The sequence below is a fragment of the Haemaphysalis longicornis genome, unplaced genomic scaffold (genome assembly GCF_048455015.1).
Source record: "Haemaphysalis longicornis isolate Haplotype H1 unplaced genomic scaffold, Haemaphysalis longicornis Haplotype H1 scaffold_3, whole genome shotgun sequence".
Classification (NCBI taxonomy): Eukaryota; Metazoa; Arthropoda; class Arachnida; order Ixodida; family Ixodidae; genus Haemaphysalis; species Haemaphysalis longicornis.
The window spans coordinates 11,057,461-11,078,973 of record NW_027526335.1 but is presented as its reverse complement, the minus strand read 5'-3'; the positions used below and the strand labels follow the sequence as shown (position 1 = coordinate 11,078,973).

The 21,513-nt window shown below is 46.0% G+C and overlaps 1 protein-coding gene across 4 annotated transcripts in view; it reads right to left on the bottom strand.

Annotated features, from left to right (window-relative positions):
* The window catches only part of LOC144173951 (MBT domain-containing protein 1-like), a 33,594-nt gene extending 12,135 nt beyond the window's left edge, over positions 1-21,459 (bottom strand). For 2 of the 4 annotated variants that reach the window (XM_077702320.1, XM_077702322.1), the window contains exons 1-15: positions 21,251-21,458; positions 20,693-20,852; positions 19,426-19,538; positions 18,225-18,306; positions 15,673-15,752; positions 14,911-15,040; positions 13,654-13,788; positions 13,030-13,118; positions 11,942-12,173; positions 9,381-9,460; positions 8,638-8,887; positions 6,752-6,831; positions 6,341-6,581; positions 3,626-3,712; positions 726-848 (exon numbers count right to left, since the gene is read on the bottom strand). In XM_077702320.1, the coding sequence (XP_077558446.1) occupies positions 726-848; positions 3,626-3,712; positions 6,341-6,581; positions 6,752-6,831; positions 8,638-8,887; positions 9,381-9,460; positions 11,942-12,173; positions 13,030-13,118; positions 13,654-13,788; positions 14,911-15,040; positions 15,673-15,752; positions 18,225-18,306; positions 19,426-19,538; positions 20,693-20,852; positions 21,251-21,274 (1,906 nt within the window). In that variant the 5' untranslated portion in view covers positions 21,275-21,458. Of the gene's footprint in view, positions 1-725; positions 849-3,625; positions 3,713-6,340; positions 6,582-6,751; positions 6,832-8,637; positions 8,888-9,380; positions 9,461-11,941; positions 12,174-13,029; positions 13,119-13,653; positions 13,789-14,910; positions 15,041-15,672; positions 15,753-18,224; positions 18,307-19,425; positions 19,539-20,692; positions 20,853-21,250 lie in introns of all 4 variants that reach the window. The other 2 variants (XM_077702321.1, XM_077702323.1) reach the window with 2 other exon arrangements.
* Positions 21,460-21,513: the final 54 nt, after the last annotated feature.

Genomic DNA, 21,513 nt, shown 5'->3' with positions numbered 1-21,513 from the left:
AACCAACAAAGCAGCTGCAGACTCGCAAGCCTTTTCCAAGAGGTGCGAGCACGTCTTGCAATAAGGAGCATAAGATCCCTTCAAAAAGATGAACACACACAAACGACATACGTGTAGGCATGGTACCGGCAATGCCAATGAACGAAAAATGACAGCATCTCTGAAAAGCAGATGATGAAAGGAAGTGCATGAAGTAGGAAGTGCATGAGGGAAAAAAAAAAAAAGCAAAATTTTCTGTTTGTGGTACGTAAATGCAGTGATGACCCGGCATAAAGAATGGTGGAAATCAAAAATAAGCGCAAGGAAGGGACAGCAATTGTGAGATCCCCAACATTCATGAAAAGTATGAATGCATGATATTGAAAGTTTTAGCTGCCAAATATACAAAAAACTGTATTTTCCCTTCGTGAACTTTTGCCGAAGCAGAATGGTTCCGAGAAGGTTGTGCATTGACAAAGGAACCTCTGCGTGTGTACTGCCTATGGGGAAGTAATTGAAAAATAAAAATCATTCGTTACACTTAGAGAAAATTATATTAAGCGAAATTTGTTGTAGCAGGGTTTTATTTGACTCCAGTGTCCTACAGCATGTAATCTCACAATTGTGGGAGCTAATTGAACACATTCAAAATGTGGTTCAGGACCCCTTTAAGTTGGGGGGGAGGAGGAGGAGAAGCACTTTTCTGGTTTGGTTCGAGTGCTGGAGTCAGTCGGGCATTCACTCACCCATGTCGTCAACCTCCGCTTTGACTTGCACCTCGTCGTTTCCGTAGAGATCTTCGCCGGGAGAACCCCCCTTGACCATTCCACCACTTTTGCGGCTTCCGGACATGAAGCGCAGCTTCTTTTCTGCAGAAAAGATCAGCCAGGAGCGTCAGAGAGATGACGGGAGCCACGAGCTCATCAGATGAGCATGATCGTGATGGGGGCAAGATGCAGGAAGAGAGGACGTGCTAAGTGCAGCATGCAGTTTCTCACAGAGTGCTCAGAACACGCTCACCAAGCTCCTACTTCGCCAAAGTACCAACACCGTGAAACATTCTGCATAAGCCACCAGGCAGTGAGGCAGCAAAGCATGTGCCCTGCACTCCAAAGCAGACACGGCCACACCAGTTGACCACAAGGCAAGCGACTGTTCAGCCAGCAGTGCCCCAAGGTTTGAATGCCATTACCCCCCCAAAAGAAAGGCTTCAGTAGTCGTGCCACCATAAAATACAGCTTGGTGCTGCGGTTAGAGCTTTGGCAAAGTACTCATAATTTCTACCGCTTGCAATGCAATACAGCCAGTCACCTATATAGCATTCCCTCTGACCTCACATGCTTTGTAATTTTCAAAGGTTGCGGGGCAGACAGGGTGATTAAGCGATTGCACATAGACCCTGCAAGCTTGGCAGAACCGTGTTTGCTTCTCTACAAATTTTCACGGCTGGCCACGGACATGTTTTGACATGGCAGATACTTTCCGGAGGGTAATGCTACAAACAAAATTAAGCCTCCCCTCCTTCAAACATGAGGAGAGGAGCCCAAATAAATGTCGAATGCAGACACCCTGCCAACCACTACTGCCTTAAGCAGCAATCTCCGTTCACTATAATCTAAAATAGGGTTTCATTCTGAGGTCTACCACTCAACAGTGCTCTGGCAAGACTAAAAATGGGAATTTCCGAGTACATTGCAACGTACCCAATGAAAACTCACAAGAGAATACCTGTCTAAGAGAGTAGTCTCTTTACATCGAATCATTCTAATTACACATTACTATGACGGGACAGGCAGACCGTTGTGAGGTAACTGCAGGCAAGAATGAGGGCCATCGCTGCGGGAATTTGGGTCTGTAGAAACTGCTAGCAGAGGTGTTTAAGGGGGTAGATGGGTCTTTGGTGCCGAAAAACGGTCAACAAATCGTTTTCTGGAAAATGGCATTTGCGGCATCTACAGCCATTTTTCTATCAATATGCAAATTTCCTCATCATAAGGCACTATATTTTATTGTAAATAGCATTTTAAAGTGCACTCTACAGCTCAGTTCACACAAAATTCAATGGTGAAACGACACTTTTTTAGCATTTCGGCCTCGGATATCTCGGCACCCAGAGCAGATACAACTGTAATTTTTTGCTTTTGATACCTAAATGCATGGAGAATACAATGCTGGAAACAATTTTTTCAAATGGAGGCGTTGGAGAATTACTATTGTGTTCAACTGACACCACCTCTGAGCCGTTTCTGGCAGAGCGCGGGAGGAGTGAAGTTCAGTGTGTTGTAAAATGACCAAAAATAGCTAAATCAAAGAAACTCTTCCAACATTGTATTCTTTTGTCATTTGCCTGCCTCCCCATAGGGTAATCACCATTCTGTATGGAGTGGCTATTTTGTAATTCTAACGCAAATTAATGGTAATTAATCATTATCTCATAAAATAATCAACTTGCAAAAAATATAATTGCAGATTTGAAATTGGCACAAAATCTCCATAATGCCGCTGCAGCTTCATTAAAATTGGTTAAAAAAATAGCTCTACAACCAGTCTGCCCCCTTAAGGAAGCCAGCAGTGGGGAAACACCTATGCATGTCTGTAGTAACTCAATGTACAGGAATATCACACACGTGAGCTACACGCGAGATATGTACATCCCTCATTTTTTTTCTGCCACCTCCGACAGCAGGACTGCACAAAGATTTGTGCTGATGATCGCCGCCCACATGGGCCTCGTTTTTGTCTGCTGCAATCCCTTCCTATATCAACCTGTTATAGTCTTTGCATTTCTCTGGCCACCTCAATGAAATGTCCCAATGAAATGTTTCCAATGCTGTCTGAGCAGTGCAGCTGCATCCACTGGACACCTATTCAGGCTCAACCTATCACCAACGTTCGGACTATGCTTCAGTGCAACAGCAGACATAACATGCAAAAGACAGCAAGCAGCAGAGTCAAATCTCGTTACGGAGAGTCATGCCCATTCATTACTCATGGCTCATCCTAACAGCCAGCTAGCCTTAAGCACAAACAGCAGCGTAGTCCCATGCTCGCCAGACAAGGCTGCAAATGAATGCTGGCCAACTGGCAAGAACCTTCCTAACCCCAACAAGGAATTCAAGCACACGTATTCTGTAGTGTGCTCACAAGAAGTGACACAACTACTCACTTGCACTTTGTTACCCAATTCAAGTGAAAACTCGGGGAATTTTTATATGTGTAACCTGGCAGATTGTGTTTTCTTTTTGGGTGTACCAGTGCTTTCGGTAGCACGTTTCCAGCATCTTGTTTTTGGCCCGTCGCCCCTTTCCTTGACAGCCTACAGAGCTCAGCCCCACAAGTGCAGGAAAGAATGCTGGGTGCAGGTGGTGGTGTGCACACGGGGCCATCGCTGGGCTTACAGGGTGTTGCAGTAGCGAGTGCAAAACGAACGGCGTGAGAGGCAAAACAACGGTGTGGGGAAGTAGCCCCAGCCACTGCAACGAGATTTGACAGTGCCAGTGTTACGCCAGTTAGGTCACATTAGTGCAACACGGGAAAGAGAGAGAGGTGGGTGCAGAGAGACAAGAGGAGGAGGCACATGCCGTGCATACGGTGGTAGTCGGTGCCGTTAGTCTGTGTTAGGGATGGAAATGCTTGCTTGACTAACTTTGGGTCGCTTCTTGAGTTCGAAACTCACTTCTACGGGGGCCCTTGTAGCTCTGGTACTTCTTCTTCTTCTTCAGGAAACTGGCGTCTGCAAAGAGCGCCACAGCCACACCGTGAAACAGCACAAGTGAAAAACTGGAGACAACTGCACAGGTCATTGTGGCCAGGTGGCAGTTGAAGTAGATTTAAACTGAGGCAGTGGCCCCGTACTACAGGCCATGCAAAAATTGCCCGTCCACAGCTTTGTGCATTGCAAACATGTCTCTACATGACCACTGCTTCAGACGGCACCACACTGGAGCAGGCTTTCATCACACTCCAAGAGCGAGAAGTCACCCTCAATTCCCCGAGCAACCACTGCAAGCTATTTCTTCAACTATGGTTACTATACATCTAGTTCACTACCTCTTCCTTTTGCCTTGAGATGTACTGAACCTTAGGGTAACTGAAGCCCAAATCTGTCCAGGAACATTTGCCGAGTATAGCGAATAAAGGTTGAAGGAAATACGCTAAATTTATGCAGAATGCTGCCCTCAGAAGTGGAAGAATGCTGCCCTCGGAAATGGTAAACTGAGCTAAAAAAAAAAAAAGAAAAGAGAGGGGGGCACTGATTTTCCACTCATGCTAAGACTGGACCTGTGCTAATGGTCTTACCAGCTTTAATTTCACTTGTAACCCTTTCCGGTCTGGATCTTTTACCCACTTTCTGGCCGTTCCAGTCCAAAAAGTAGGCAAAAGATCCGGACCGGAAGGGCCAGACCTCTAACCCACTTGCGATAAAAACCGTGAAATTTAACCTTGAACGGCCAAGTCGGGCATGGTCCGACAACGGACCACAGAGGGTTAATTCCGTATTTACTTGCACAATGATCACACATATTTTCCAGAAATATTTATGCAAAGTTGGGGATGTGATTACAGCATGGGGTAAAATTCTAAGAAAAAATTTTACGGTACAGGAAAAAGAAGAAAAATACATTGCATGTTGGAATTTGTGAGACGGGTACCGTAAGGAGGAAATCAATTTTTAGCAAGGCTTACCACTGTAATAAACATACAAATTCATTATGTACAAGAATTGCACCGTCCCCATTTATTTCATGGTGAACACAAGCTCATGCAGGGTTCAAACCCATACTTTGATCGCCCCGTCAAGGTCCACACTGTCATAGCTGACTTCCGTCTTTAAGCCCCCAGAGAAAGTCATTTTAGGTGGCGTCAAATGAGTTTGAAATCCTCGTCTTATTGAAGCTCTTGACAATCCTTCATATAGCTAAGCAACACCTCTTTAACGCGTGGAAACTTCCCGGTCTTCAGCCCATGGAAGGCCCAGCCTTCAACTTGTCACTCTGGCATCTCCAGAACTGGAGGTGAATCTCGTAAATTCTGAAGTGCTAGTCGGCAGCACAGTTGCTGTGCTTTAGAGCAGAGTCAATTGTCTTCAACTTAAACGCAGCAGTGCAATGCGCATACCACCCTATTGCTGAATGGTGGTGAGACTGCCAAAGCCAGTTCCGTCGCAAAACGGCGAGTAAGTTGTCATTGTGGTAGCTATCATCACTGCTGACACCACTCGAAATTGGCTACATCCCTCCAACTCAGTGCGCAGCATATCTTACGTAGCATTCGATAGATGACATTTGGCCCCCGTGCACCATCATCATCATGTCATCTTAACATAAAATAATTTCAACAGTAGCCATAGATGCAAGCGCAAATGCTATGGTTCTAAATTAAAAAATGGAGCACTTGCAGAGCGCCACCTGCTGAATACGAAAACCGTCTTGTGCATAGCACCATGGAAGTGCTGTGGCATAGTAACAAGGCACCAAACGTACTCCACACTTCTTCCCCGCTCTGTGCTGTTCTGCGATTTCGCCATTATGCTACATAGTTTTGTTGAGCTGTGTTCCGACCTTTTTTTGTGCTCCTGGTGCCTGGCATACGATGGACCAGTACATGAGCTACACAGCTGGTTTTAAACTAAAGGCCACGGAACAAGCGTTTAAGTTAATGGAAACCGCACGGCTAGGCGGAACTTTAGTGTTCACCCAGCATGTCCGCTACTGGAGAAAACGAGGTTTGAGCAATGAACAGGGTTCATCGCTCAAACCAGTTTCCCGGTGTGAATAATGTTTTGGAGTGCCTTGACGGCACGGAAGACGATGCGCTGTTGGCAGACAACGAACATGAAGCCGCAAGCGACTTCAGTGAAGAGGACAGCTCCGATGGTGAGTAGGGAGTCACTAGAATGTTGTGAATAAAAAAGAAATTTAGTTACATAGTTACCTACGTGTTTTACTGGAAAGGTAAGGTTTATAGCCTAGTTCCTGGCTAGTCGCCTCGTGTGGTCTTGTACAACATGTGTACACATAGAAACATTAGATGGGAAGGAGCCCAGTAGTGGCTGCACATGTGTGTTGCCCTTTTTTCTTTTCCACCTCAGATGATTGCTTACATGCACTAGGGGTATCAGTCACGGGGGCTGGGGGGGGCTTTGTTACATCCTTTCCTGGTGTTTGTGCAGACGACAAAATTTCCTTTCGAGTCCCTACTTGGGCTTGGCACGGTTGGTTAAAGTTACGATGTCAGAATATTGTTACGTTGTCAAGCATCAGTCTCCTGCCCGAGGCAACGAGCCCTGCCTGGGAGGGGGAGCCGCGTCCATTTCCCACCACTACCAGAGCGGCGGCAGAGAGCACGGAGGGCATAATACCCTGCTGCTGCTGCCGGGGCGGCTCGAGCGGGTACTGGACGGTCTGGCACCAGCCAACGGGGAAGAGGTCGGGGCTCTCGCAGTCGCACCACTGGTCGTAGCTGTCCTCCCAGCCGTCAAAGTGCACCCGCAGCAGCCGCCCCACCACCTTGGTCACCCGGCCCACGCAGATCAGCCGCGGCTCCATCAGGTCCACCGCCTCCGCGTGCATGCCCTCCTGGAAGCCGTGCTTCGGGATGTCCTGCACAGCCGCCAACAGTCTTACTGGCTGCGCATGCGCATCAAAGGCTCGACAGGATGCGGGACCCCCGTGCAACTCTCCTCCTCATCGACAGCTCCAAAGGCACTCCCCTCTGACACCTTGAACACTACTTTCATTTCCCCCCCAAAAATGGGCAACCAGGCACCTACCTTTTTGAAAAGGGACACTGGTGCTGCGACAGATTTTGTTTGCCGAAGGTAGTCAAACCATCGGAACTCTCCTTTGTGACCTGCAAGCGGAGACAACTGGATGTGGTCAGGTGCGTCTGCCTCCTCTTTCCCCCCAGCAAGGTATTTTCTACAAAAGAGAAAATTCCTAGTGCACGAGAGGGCAAGGCAGTAGATAAACTGCCTACAGGTGACCAATCCAAAGTCCATCAGTACACCCCACTTCAGGTGGCAGAGGAGTACCTCCCATGGTTGTCTTTCTTTTTAACCCAGCATGTCAAAAGGGGCAGCCACCGAACAGAGTCAAAGGCCTCAAACCAAACAGTTCTGCAGCCACGCAACACAAGCCACTACTGACCCAGCACACCATCACTGCACTCGGGGGCCCGACAATGATCTTGAGACTGATGCTTGCACTTCACTGCCCACTTTCTTGCAAAGTGATTGGCAGGTTTTAACCTACCATAGAGGGTGTTCTTCTCCTTCGGCTAACACAGCGCCATTCAGACGGTGTGCACGAGTGCAAAGTGTGGGGAACGCAGCACTGCTTCAAAGTTCTACCGTGCTGTTTTAAAGGTAGTAATGGTAATGATAGAACAATGAAGTAATTTTGTAGAACCCTTATTGTTGTGTACTGTGGCTGTGGCCGCTGTTTTTGGAGGCAACAGCAACCAATAGTGACGTGTGGCTGCGCCACCTGGCGGTTATGAAGGGTTTTTGGTGGGTTGTTACACTTTCAGTCATTCAATACTTATACGACCCAAGTGTGGTCAGTTTTCAAAAAACGTTTGTGTTCTTCTGGCCCACAATATGTAATACTTACTTCTGGCTACATTGCATGGTTAAACATCTGTATTCAATAATGTTAGGGTGAAGTGGGAGCCTAAAAACCTGGATCCTCTTTAAAGCTCTGAGAAAAAGGACACGCCGCGCCACCTTAATGGTCACCTTGCCGTACAGGTCTGCAATGTGGTGCGATGCTACCTCAGCCTTCAAATCTTAGCATTTGCCAATTCTATGGTTAACAGTGGTCCCCTGTATGTTCACAGACAATTAGTAGAGGCTGAAACCTACCTATGATCTGCTAAATTGTGACCAACGGATTCGTGAGTATGTTGTCGCAGCTAATGCTATCAAGTTCAAAAGGCACTTCTCACATTACAATATGCATGTAATATGATGGGAAAAAAAAAAAGAAAAACAGAACCTGGCCGGCATGCCTTATTGATTAACTGAACAATAGTTATCTCTCTGTAGTGTCCCTTGAATAAAGCGGCAGGTTCAAAATTTTAGCAGTAACGCTGAACATTCTATGCTCTCAATAACTGATACTCAAATTGAAGCGAACACCGAGTGGTAAGTTGCTCAATCCGTCAGAAGCCACTCCACTCTGTGAAGAAGGATGACCAGTGAAGTTGTATAAAATACATATCCCACACATCATTAGAGAATGTACACGTTTATTTTTATCATTACTTCATAATCGCACTGACTATGGGTTTGTGATTACTTCAAGATGCTTGGAAAAACTAGAGCTGTATCCTTGCGGGCAAACATAGAGCTGTCCGTTTCACTCTCATAAAAGCCTGTGTATTGACAACAAATAAATTCTGCAACGTTTAGAACTTCACCGTGCACTAATAATGACAAGTAAATGAAACTCAGTGTAGCATCAGCATCACCTTAGTGATCAATTATCATATCACTGCTTTGTTAGCAAGTGTTTTGATAAAACAAGAGGTACAGCTGTTTTCTCCTGATCATTCGCAATAAAGTTGTCTTTGCTGCAAGGCAACAAAAACGCACGGAACCTCAGGTGTATAATAGGGAGAAGTCCCGCAAAGCATCTGACTGTCCTCCCACCCCACCTCTGGGCGGGGTGAGCTCGATGCCGTTGAGCTCGCAGAAGCCCACGGGGAAGATGCAGGGGGAGGAGGCGTGGTAGCAGAACCAGTCCGAGCCATTGGCGGCCATCATGCCGTCGATGCCGATCATGAGGTAGTTGTTGCGCAGCACCCTGGTCACCGTGGCCACGCAGATGGTGGACAGGTTCAGCGGGTCGATCGCCTCCAGCTTCATGCCCTCGCAGAACTTGAGCTCGCACTGCGGCGTGTGCACCTGCGGGCAGACAAGGGCACGGGCAGACTCCCATCAAGGCTGAACAACACATCTCCTGCGTCTGCAGTGTCCCGTCTAGTACCACAGAACGGCACTGCTCTCAATCGAGGGAAAATTCTCTGGTTGTAGGAGAATGTCCTTCAGGGTGTTGCCCCGAGGGCTTCACGTCGCAGCCCTCAGCTTCCATGGGTGGCTGCCTTTGCTTTGCATTGGCAGGCACTAAGCTCTGGGCTGCTCATGCTGCTGCTTTTTCAGGTAATAACCATCAGACTAATCAAATTTCTTGCCTTCACGGCTCAATAAACTCATTCAAAGCAAGCGTTGCACAACAAGATATGAGACACCCCTCTGTTAACTTTTTCGTGCTTTTCACTATGTTTTTAGATCACCGGGGTCTGCCATGTAGTTAAATTACAAAACTGAAAAACAGAGAAAGACTTCGGTAGCTGACAATGACATGCAACAACATTGCAAACAAGAGATAAACACTCACGGGGGGAAACATGTCCCAGGTTGCCTCCAGGGGCTCACACCGCCTTAGGAGCGCTTTCTCAAGCGATGACTTGGCATACTCTGCAAGTGTGCAATTTAGGCGGACACTTGTAAGTGCATCTGCAGTGAATGCCGGACTGCAATTTCGCTGACTGCTTGATAACCGAGTGTGGTGCTTAACGTGCCAAAGTTACACCCGGGCTAACTTCACAGAGCGACATCTGCGCATTTTGTGCCACAAGTTTACCTAAAGCATCGCAGCGAGCCGGCCTAGTCGGAATTGTGGCCCACCTAGTTAGTGAAGGCTAATTGTCCAAGATTACCTAGCCCTCCTACTGCTGCAAGTTTCAGAAAAATACAATACAGTTTAGACAAGACTCTACAAAGTTGACGACAAATGCTTCATAAAATGAGACCACACTGAGAAAAGGACTGACAAATTTATTTCCCAGAGAAAAGAGAGGTCAGTTTTGTTTTACATATAGTTTATAAACTAAGGCATTATCTACTACTGCGCTTATCGTAGCTTGCAATAGTAACAATGCTGCAAGCCTACTTCACGGCTCTTGTGGGCTAGCATGCAAGATCTTAGCCGTATGGGCCTAACTAACAATACGCAAGAAAAAACTACCGAACTGTTTCTTAAAGGACTACCAATAAGATTCGTTACAATAAGGTTCGACAAGCATTAGTCAGAAAACCGGCATTAATTTGCTTCAACGGTCCCCAGGACTGTCTGTCAAAGGGACACTGAGGTGATTTGTAAACGTTGGGGATTATTAGCGCAAACTGTAGCCTAGAGTCTCTAGGCCATGTTTCGCACACTCTCGCTGTGTTTACGTGACTTTATTCAGTAGAAAAATCAATCCGATAATGCTGTCCTCCGCTTTGCATTTACCTTGCCAATTTCTATGATGTTTCGTATGACGTCAAAACAAGATGGCTAGGCTTGACTGCACACTATTGCACGGCTCGCCGATCCTCCAACAGAAACAGTTAGCCCAGCGTTTAGTCGGCTGGCGGGTCATCGCAATTCGTTTACTCAGTTGAAACTAAACCACAGCACGTTTGTCCCAGGAAGAATGTGTTTTTAGCTGGTTAGTTTGCAGACTGTAATAAGCTTAAGTCCAAGTCACTCGACACAAGTGCACATGAGGCGCTTTGCTGACTGTTACGCTAGTAGAAAAATCGGCCAATTGAAGGCGAGAGAAGGGGCAGCAAAGTTAATGTAGGTACTAAGGAATTAAAATCAACCGAACTTTTATCGTACAGAGTAAAACCAGGGTGCGGAAAGCACTTTTTGCGCTGGGTGAACTAGCACAGCGGTCAGCAGCACAACCACACATCTGCGAATGCTTTTCCATCAAAGGAATCCAGTCGCTCGGCATGCGATATTGTGGGAATTTGGGGGACGCTTACTGCACGGGCACTATAAAAGAAATAGCCATCTAGGCTGCTTGAAATGCTAAAACTAAATAAAAATGTAAACTGACTGTAGATTATATATTTTATATTTCCATCCCTGCCATCGCTGGCTTATGGCAGAGTGGTCTGGAGCACTAGGTATACTCTTTTGCAAGTCGCAAGTTTGAATCCCCAATAGTGTTTTTTTTTTTTTCTGAAGTTGATTTATCTATTGGGGGGGCAATTTTGTTTTCTATACTGAATTCAATATTTTTGCACTGTAAAGCCCATTGCTCCACGAATGAGTTCACAAAATGCATGCAGACTGACATTGATGCGTTGGCGAGTACTTGTTGGCGTAATGCCATAAGCACAGACTGCTTGTGGGCACAGTCCCAAATCGGCCAACCCTTGGCCCGGTACGAACACGCCTTTTACCATACAGGCACGAGCCAGGCAAGCTCCAAAGGCGGGGGAAAGCGCATCACATTTGAGCGTCTGCGGTGACGCGGAGGGAGTTCATCCACTGTGTACGCCTCGGCTAGTGATTGTTACAATTCCAAGCCGCGCTGGTAGGCTTATCTGACACATTTTACAGCTGACAACATGGCAGAAGCGCGGTATGCCGATTACTGAGATATCGAGAATGCCCATCCAATGATAACGTCGGATACCAAGCATGCTGTTTCATAGAACCAAAACCGAAACTGGTTTGAATTCTAATTGTAAACATCGTCCAATTCCATAGCACCTTGTATTGACGTCACTGATGGTAGTCGCTGCAGTCACCGTCAACCACGCATGGTAGTTTTTCTTCGTTCAGGCTTCATAAAATAAATACCGCCTTATCAAACGGATAAACTATGAAAAGTGTGTTTATTTGAGCTATTTGATGCAGTGCAAGCAAAAACAGGAGCTTGACAAATTTACTTTAGTGTCCCATTAAACCGTCGCCAATTCTGATGCCCACGCTTCATATGCTTTTTTAATGCGGCAGCATTTACAGAGCTGTCAATAACATGGCTTCAGGACTGGAAGAAGCATCAGAAAAGACCCACTTGCCACCTTTTCAGATAACAGACGGCAGCGTTTACGGGGCTGTTAGTAACATGACGCGAGATCCGGCTCGCTGGCCACGTTTCCAGAGAACTAACCGACCTGGCGAGGCCCTGAGGTCGTGCCCGATGACCTGTGCCCACCCGATGGGGTGGATGAGGGGTGAGCGCTCGTGGCACCAGAAGCCGTCGTCCTCGAGGCCCTCGTACACGATGTGGATGCGGCCGCCCACCCCGTGGGTCACCCTGGCCACCCGCACCGACGAGATGCGCTTCTTGTCCACCACCTCCAGCCGCAGGCCCACGGGGAACTGGCCCCGGATGCACTCGCGCACCTACATGGGGAGGAGGAGGAGGAGGAGGAGGAGGAGGAGGAGGAGGAGGAGGAGGAGGAGGAGGAGGAAGAGGCCAGAAAGATGACAGTTAACGAAGCCCGCACCACTGAGCTACCACTGATTGTGGCAAAGTGCCTGGTAAAACAGCAGAGCATTACTTGGTTTGCAAATTTCTTATGTTATTAGCACTTATGGAGTGAAGAAAAGGCTTAGGAGAGACCCCTCTAGCCACCAGTGTATTAGGAGAAGTGTGGAGGAAGTCATGGCCCAACCAATACCCAACGGTCTGCCGGGGCAGATGGAGCGGACGACAGTGGCACCAGCAAATGTGGACAAGGTAGCGCTTATGCACACAACATACAAGCAAAAAGGGAGGCCTCATAAAATGCCGTTTCCAACTTCAGAAGAGGTGACATCAGGGCCTCTCCTAAGCTTTCTTTGCTCCATGATGGCAATCTACAATGTGGCAAAACTCCACCGAGGGCCTAGATAACCAAACTTAGCGCACTGTTTGTTTCATAAAAATGCCTAAGCATGCTCCAGCAACCCCTTCTCACCGTTCACAATTTTCAATGCCACAAATTGTAACGCGGAAAGTTTACAGGGTGGCAATTTCCGTTTCTAGACTTTCAGCATTTTCTGCACTAATACGCCACTCTTGCTGCTGCCAGTGGCATATTTCATGGCACTCTAAACTACTGGTATAAGTGAACTTGCCTATACTCTTCGGTGCTCCTTCAGGTGCCCTACAAATACCTCTTCCTAAGCAGGAAACGTCACCACCTAATCCAATGGTGCGAGCTGAACCAAGTGCTAAGCTTGTCAAGACGTGGCCAGCCCAGCTTTGAGGTCATACCTTGGCATGGAAGTTTGTTGGAAGTGTGCGGGCGCCCGTCAGCCGCTTTACCAGGAACTGCTTCCAGTCGCCGTGCTTGTGCTCAATTGCTGCAACAAGGGAAACAAGGTTATTTCGCACCCCGCACGTTAAAAAAGAAAAATTCTGATTATGGTGCTCAACGCGCTGAAGCTACACCTAGGCTGGGCATTTTAATTTTCTGCCGCCATCAGAAAAGCCGCCACCACAGCGGGGACCGAATCCGCATCCTTGGGCTCGGCAGCACAACGCCACAGCCACTGAGCTGCCACAAAGGGCGTTAAAAAAGAAAGAAAAGACAGTCCGTGCCCTCTCTAACACAAGGAAAACCAAGCTGGCATCAAGATATACAGTATAGCCCGTTTATAGCGAACCCAGTTTTAATGAAATAGTGGCTATAATAACAAATCTTCGTTTCCTGTTACCATTGGTATACATAAATTTTGTGTCCAGATATAGCGAAAAGCGGATATAACGAACTAATTTCAGCTTTTCGATGTGTTTGTTATAAGCGGGCACGACTGTAATCCCAAAGCTTCGTGGTAGCAAGCGCCACTTCTCGACTGGAGCAACCGGGGGTGTTCTTGTGATGATCGGAGCACTCACTCCTTGGGGGTATGAGCGGCTTTCCCTGCGACGCACACCAGCCCACTGGGTACACGGGGTCCACGCACAGGTTCACCCAGAAGTCCTTGCAGTCGTCCATGCCAAAGCCCTCGTACCGGAGCCTCGCCATGTAGCCTGGCACGGAGGGGGTGGAAGGAAGTTTACAACAAAGCACACTTCTGGGGCAGGTGCGCCCAGTCAAAATGCATCGCAATCGGCAAGGCACTCAACAGACTTCCAATCAATGTGGGACAGGTGCATCTGAGCAGCACTGCAAAATATGAGCAGGCAGACAATATTAAGAGTCTGTGTCCCCATTTTGCCTCGAGTGTGTGATCGCAAAAAATGCATTTCTGCACAATAAAGGGGTACTGACATGAATTTTTGGAGTTCATATTACTATAAAGTTTGCTTGCTTTACTTAGAACACCCCGGCTCAAGTATGAACGGCCCGTGGCACATGCAACATATTTTAGTTTGAACTCATTTATCGTGCCGACAGAACAGCTCTGAGAGTGGCGTGCAGCAAATGGACATCAGTACGTAAACCAGGATGACATAGCCGAGTGTCTCCAATGTTTGGCAAGACTTGTGATGCCACTTAATTAACACGCGCAGCTCAACAAAGCAGCAACAAGGTGCTGACACTGTTCACGAACTAATGCACGCAGCTCCAAGGGTGCCACAGCCTGCCAGAATGGCAATCTTGGCCAAAACAAAGTTTTGTATGCACGAAAGGAGTTGATAATAAAGTTGAGAATTGCAACAGAAGCCACTATTCGTGCCTCTATTGAAAGTGGTCACCAAATATTCACTGCTAAGTCTATACCCCTTCAGAGAGCCCAGTCACAGGGACCTTAACTGCTCTGAATGCTTTGAAACCCCCATTCCCTCGAAAGATGATTGCAGACAGTTGGCACAATCATTGTCCTAATCCACAAAGCATCAAGGCACAACTCCACAGATTGACTCTGCGATCTTCGAAATTAACCTTTGCAGTCTGGTGAAGCAAATGGTGGGCAAAATAATCAGCAGCCCCAGTTCCCCAGGCATAGTACGAAACTTGACTTGAATGGCTGCGGTGTACAGCAATTGTAATGTGCCTGCACCTGCTCCCTACATTCTTTTCCGCAGCTAAGCTAGGCACTGCTGAAACTGTCAGTGGCAACAACATTGGGTGATTAGGCAAGTGTCTAACTGTGACCACACAAAAATCCTTCAGTGATGCCTCGATGTTGAAACAAAGTTTGTTCTCACCTGCTATTTTGACCACAGTTGCAATCCAGTAGAAGCTGGTGAAGATGTGCTTGAAGTTTTCACAATCTCGGTTCTCCACTTCTACCTTCATGCCAACAGTCACGTTGTCCCAGCAATCCGCAAAGGCAACCTGAAGCAGACAAGGCAATGCCCCCATTCATGGCAAAGCCCCCATTCAGTAAGCGCAATGCGCGTTCAATGATAAGGTGGCATAGAGCCAGGCCGATGGCCGTGCCCTAGTTCTCAACAACAGGGATGGTACTGTTTTGCATACTGTCCATACACGCATGCACTAATATGCATGTGTATGCATGTTAATGCACGCACGTATATGAATGCACACAGAAGACTTTTGGCAATGATACCCTACACTGTCTAGCTACAGAATAACTGCATGGGCAGCCATTAACCCAAGCGGAAAATAAGAACGAAATAAACAAATAAATAAAAAACAAAGCTACCTGTGCCATGGTTTATTTTACTTAGTTTACTCTGAAATACGAGTTTAACTGGTGTGAGTCATTATTTACAGAGCCCAGTCCGACAGGGGCAATTCATTTTAAGCAGTGAAAAAATCCAGAGGACAGCAACAGGCATGTTGTTGGTTTTAGACATGCTGAGAGAAGATTTACTCAATCTGTAACGGGCATGGCAGGAACAGAAGAAATGTCGAGAGGCTGCCTTCAATCCTGCCACAGTCTCAAGAGAAGCAGTGCAAGTCCTGCTAGCTCCCACATGCCGCGAATGAATGTGGCCACTCACATGCTTGAAGCAGGAGACGGGGGCTGCCACGAAGTCAGCCTTCACAAGGTAGGGCTTCCAGTCAAAGGAAGTCACCAACTCTGAAGGGTCACCAAAAAGGAACGGAATGTATGCCGGTAGCAAGGTGTCCCGCAACGGGTGCTCTTAGCGCTAGCAACAGAAACATGGCTCCTTGATCAGGGTTGACAGTGGGTAAAGCACTCTACACACACAAAGCATGCACTTTCATGCAAAGCATGAGCGCAAGAAAATGAGACGTTCAATCAATGAAATGTTTCATGGTGGTAGGTGACACAAAAAATTTTCTTTAACTCACAAGCCAGGATTGTAATTCGTTTTTCTTTTGAATAAGCATGGTTTCTTTAGCTTTACCAGCTCTTTGAAATCCAAAAGAAGAGTTATTGTTCATTTTTAAAAGGTAATTTTGGCCGAAAAATGTGTCAAAATGGCCAGTGACACCAGAAATGATAGCTAAATAAAAAAATTTTCAATAGAAGAAACCGTTGGTGTTTATCTTCCTAAAGGTCTCACCTGTGCAATGAACTAGGATACATGCAAAATAGTAATATTACGGAAGTAATGATAAAAAAACTGGTCGAAAGGGGCAATTTTTTCACTTTAGAAAAAATTGCCCCTTTCGACCAGTTTTTTGCAAAATGAGCTCTAAAATACAAAATAGTACACAGATCTGTATGTGTGAAACAAGTACGCTAAGTTTCATTGCATATAACTTATTTGGAAAAAAAAAAAATTATGAGGGTTTGCATACGTGACTTATTGCAAAATCTTGTTTTGAGAAAAATGTAAATAAAGGTTTGAAACCACAAGAAAGATAGGGAAAACAACAAGAGGCCTAAAACTCGCCAAGATTATAGCTTGGGCTTCTGTGGAAATAAAAAATATAGAGAAATCTGTATATGTACAAATGTTAGTGATTTCTAGAACCGATGCAGTTTCGTTTCAGATTGGCAATGCCAGTTCAAGAGCAAGAAAACCAGTTAGAACAAACAAGATAATCACAATAAAGAGCATAATTATTCTAGTAACTTGTTTCTGACTGTTTCACGATACTACCTAAATAGTACAAAACAAAATAAACGTTGTAGTTTACTCGTTGCCAGAAATGAAAACCAGTGAGATCAAGGTGAACAATGTTCATTCAGCATCAGTCATCCTTGTTATGGCTTTTATAGGTTTTATAAGAACTAAAAATGCACAGAAAACCACAAAAATACGTGTTAATACATTCCAGACAAAATACGATAAGAAAATTCGAAAATAGGCAATATGTCATGTAAACAGAATGGATTTCGGAAATTCATTTGTTTTGTTTTGTGAAACGAGGGCAAATGTTGGAAAACTCCCTGCAACTCCCAAACGAATGATAATAGGAACGTAAAGATTATTTTTACTTGTTTCTGGATGCCTAGAGATATTTTAAAAACATAGAAAAGAAAATACATGGTGACTTCTGCCCCTGCCAAAGTTGAAAAGCGATGCCCAACCAACATAAAGAACATTTATTGAGCTTATGGCCCATTTACATCTTACAAAAATAAGGATTGTGCAGACAAGAATATAAATATCTGTTAATAACGATACAGCCTAAAGACAACCAGAAATATTTGAAATAGTAATGTGTAAAAGAACAATTATTATTTCTAGAACAAATAAAATTTAGTTTTGGTTTCTGAATACCAGGGTTAGAGCAAGAAAACTCGCTGTAACTCACTAAATAATCATGACAGGAACGTGCTTTTTGTGTGTGTATGTGCGTACAGTGTTTATGAGTGTTTCAGGATGATCAAAGTATAAAAACGATTGATTGATTGATTGTGGGGTTTAACGTGCCAACGCAACGCAGGCGATGAGGCGTGCCGTAGTGGAGGGCTCCGGAGTAATTTTGACCACCTGGGTATTTTTAACGTGCGCAGAAATCTCGTACACACGGGCGTTTTTGCTTTTCGCCTCCATCAGAAAAGCGGCCGCGGCGGCCGGGAATCGAACGCGCGACCTCGTGCTCAGCAGCGCAATGCCTTAGCCACTGAGCCACCGCGGCGGGTCAAAGTATAAAAACAAAAATTTTGGATTAAAAAAAAATTGACTTTTTTTAGTGGCCTACCACCCTGAGGACGCGCACTTATTGTTGCAGTACAATTTACAATGTTCAATAACATTTTTGGCAGGAACGCTTGCTCCACCAGTTAATACAACAAACCAGTACTACCACAATTTATCTGTTACTGCATTCCGCATTTTTCTGACGCAAATATTTTAGGTCAGCTAATAAGTGAGACATTTCCTGTGGCACATCAATGGAATTTTTTTACTTCCTGATTACTCTAAGACTTGTGTAGCAATCTCAAGGTCTGAAAAATCAGCCACCACTGCATAAATCTTTCTTTTTAAACAATATAGAATTGATGCGAGGAGAATGAAATGAAGGGTTACTCTAACCGTTTCTTTTCTCCCACATTCCAGCAAAGTTCCGTGCTGTTCACTCAACTCAAGTGATAAAATCAAATCGATGGTCATGTTGAGGAAATACACACCATATTTGGGCTTGGTGGGGTGGGAAGCACTTCGCTGGGCAGGTGCGACAGGGCGCTTGGTCAAGTTTTGCGTCGAAGATGTCTAGAACAATGTAAGGAGGCGGGACAGCAGATTTCACTGAGCGCTTTGTCAACAGAACGAGTGGACCTAAGTACAGTCAACTCTCAATAATTCGAAGTCGCTTAATTGGAAGTTATGTTCTAGTCTCGGCAATTTTACACGCTATTCAATGGAAGAAATCACTCAATAATCTGAGGCAAAACCCATTATATCAGTTCTTTGGAAGTTATTTTAAATAAAAAGCATTGAGGTGGCTGTCATTTCTCGAGAAAATTAAAAATTTCAAGCCCCAAAACATTGCCATGCTCTGCACTAGGTTGGTGCCATTGCAACTGAGACAGCCCACAATCGATAAAAAGGAAGGTCAGTTGAGACTTGCGCCGACGTACGCATCCCTCTCTTCTCAGGTACTCAGAGCAGTTTGAGTGGTGGATGCTTCACTCTTCAAAATTTAAGGAGGCCAGGGCCACCCGTGTATTACACTCGTATTGACGCCGACAGTCCCGATTCTGAGCACAATCAAGAAGGGAGATGTATTGCGGACGTATAAAAATGCTATTCTTATGGTTTTTGTTCGATTAAACTTTCAGTTAATTCAAAATTTGTTGCGATCCCCGTGGACTTCATATTATCGAAAGTGGATCTAAGCACTAAAATCTGCAAAATGGCCACAGTCATTTTTGTGCACTCGCACAATTTTTAAATCTCTCAATTTTCATTTCTCCTCCCTATGTTTACTTAAACTACGATGGAAGCACGCCCCTTGCATGAACGCCGGAGTCGTTCATGGGGCCGCAAGCACTGCAACGTGTTTGGCAGGTGCTGTACACATAACCACGTCTTGCATTCAAATGTCGCGGCTCCACTTGAGAATTTTTACCAATTCAGCTTCACTTTGTGCTTCTCGCTGGAATAAAAGATTTCATTTTTTTTATTCCGATGCCACGCTTGGCTGAAAGCCTGAATTCAGACCTCCTTCACAAAAAACGCAGTTGATGCCTGCTGCATACTGGAGGATAAAAGTAGCTTTTTAGAGTTTCACGGGTGGCAGGACTTTTCACAGTGAACTTTGCCTCATGTCAGCAGGCCCAGGCCCATGCATGAGCGAGTTAATTAGCAAAGAGAAAAGAAGACACTGACCTTTCCACCACCAGCCCTGACAAGCCCTCGGGAGCAGACGACACTGCAGTAGCGTTTCGTCTTGGAGTAGAAGGCGTGTTTCACGCCCACCGTTCCACATCGCTCACAGACAGCTGCAAGGAACAGCAAAGCGAAATTAGGCTGTAAAATAACAGTTCTGCATCAGTCAGTCTCGAATTGCTGGAAGGCAAAAGCCTTCTTTGTTTTTCCTGCTCATGCATCATCTTTAGAAACAAAGATTAGCTGCGCATACTTGCGCAAAAACAACAGGTCCTGCGCTCAAGAGATAAAAAGGCTTGCAGAAAGGAAAAGCACACCATGACAGTGTTATCATTATGTCATCTACTGCACTTCCTTGAAAAAAAAAAAAACATGATACTAAAAACACAACCTTGTTAAAACATGAAATGACAGAAACAGGGACAGCCCTTTTGATTTCTGGCAGCCACAGGAATTCCGCCTGGGAAATGACTGTGCTTGTAGCGGAATTGTTGGTTAACCATGCACATAATGACACGTCCTGTGAATACAGAGCACTGAAACACTGTCATTGACACTAAACATTCTTTTTCTGTGCTAGCCGCTCACTCATTCATACCAAATTTCCCACTAAGAACATACTTTACTGTCTTGTTTTTTGTTTGATGCCAAAATCGACTTTCTTTTGTAATGTCTTGGCTGGTAAAAACAATCCAATAGATGCTACCCCCATAGGTAAAAATTGATTTCAATGCAAAATAATTAAGCCATTCTGGTTTCCAATCTTGGGTAAAATAAAAAAACCTTCAGGCAAAATCTCGATAAAAGGGAGCAATTGGTTTGCGAAAAAATATATATATACATATATTAGTGTTATCCGTGAATATTTTTTGAGTTTTGTCTTTTGATGGCATATGAAAATTTGACTGGAATTAAAGACAGCATGCAGAATGAATTACAAAGACCATTTATGACAGAGTAAGAAAAACACTTGCGCAAGTGTTTGTCTCCGTATTCATCTGTTTCGTCTTATGTGGTGTTTCCAAGTTGAGTACCAACCTGCCCAAGCCTCAAACATTTTGACCACTTTAAAGCTTTAGCAAGCATACCCATCACATAGTCTGAACGTGCCTTGCATGGGAAAAAAGCCTGTGTGGTTGTTCTGCATAAACATGCGCACACGAATGATGTTGGTAGAGTAAGGAGCACAGTTCTCGGCAGCAATATGTCAACAAACGCACCTCGATCGCAGACGGGGGAAAAAGAGAGAGGCACAAGTTCGGCTCACCCATGCCATCCTTGCGAATGGGCGGCACACTGGCCTTCGTGCCGTTGTGGGCGCTCGGTGCAGCCTCGCCGTTTTCGCTGTCAGAGGAGGAGCTGCTGCCTTCACTCGAGCTGGTCGTCTCGTCATCATCCTCGTCGACGACGCCCCGCCTGGTCATCATCTGCGACGGAGGCAAGCGTCAACAGGAGGCACTCGCCGAGAGGCAACTTCGCGCTCAGAGTTTGCTTGTTAGACAAGCAGCCGTCGAGGCACGACTAGCTTTACAACGTCCCACCTGCGACGACAGCGGAAGGTGCTAACCAGCGACAATGCGACCACCAGGCTTTCTAGCAGTGCGTCGATGTACGAGCAGTAACCACGCAGCTTTCTCGACAGGCTCCAGTCACGTCAGCTTCAGCGGTTACCCCGAGCGCGCGCGGCTCACTGCGCCAGCCTGCACTACAGCACCTGGCTGGTTGCTCCGGTAACAGTTGCGTTGTGCAAGAAAAACCCCGGGCTGAGAAACGGCGAGCAGCAAGCAAGCGCAGCCTCAACGGGATTCACAGCTGTTCCGCATACCTTATCGCCAAGATGATGCTGCATTCAAATGCTCCATTTATGGTCAGCGACGGATAAGCGCGTCTCGCACGCAGTACCACCAACATACGCGACAGGCAACACAAGAGGTCAATATCCGAAGCGAACAACAGCGCTTCTTTCCCTCTAAGTGTAGCTGCGCGGTCAGGAACGCGGGTAAACGGCATGCCAGCGGCTGCCATGCGATCAAAATATTGACACACAACAATGCGAGAACTAACGGCGCGTCCGACATCGTCAGACTT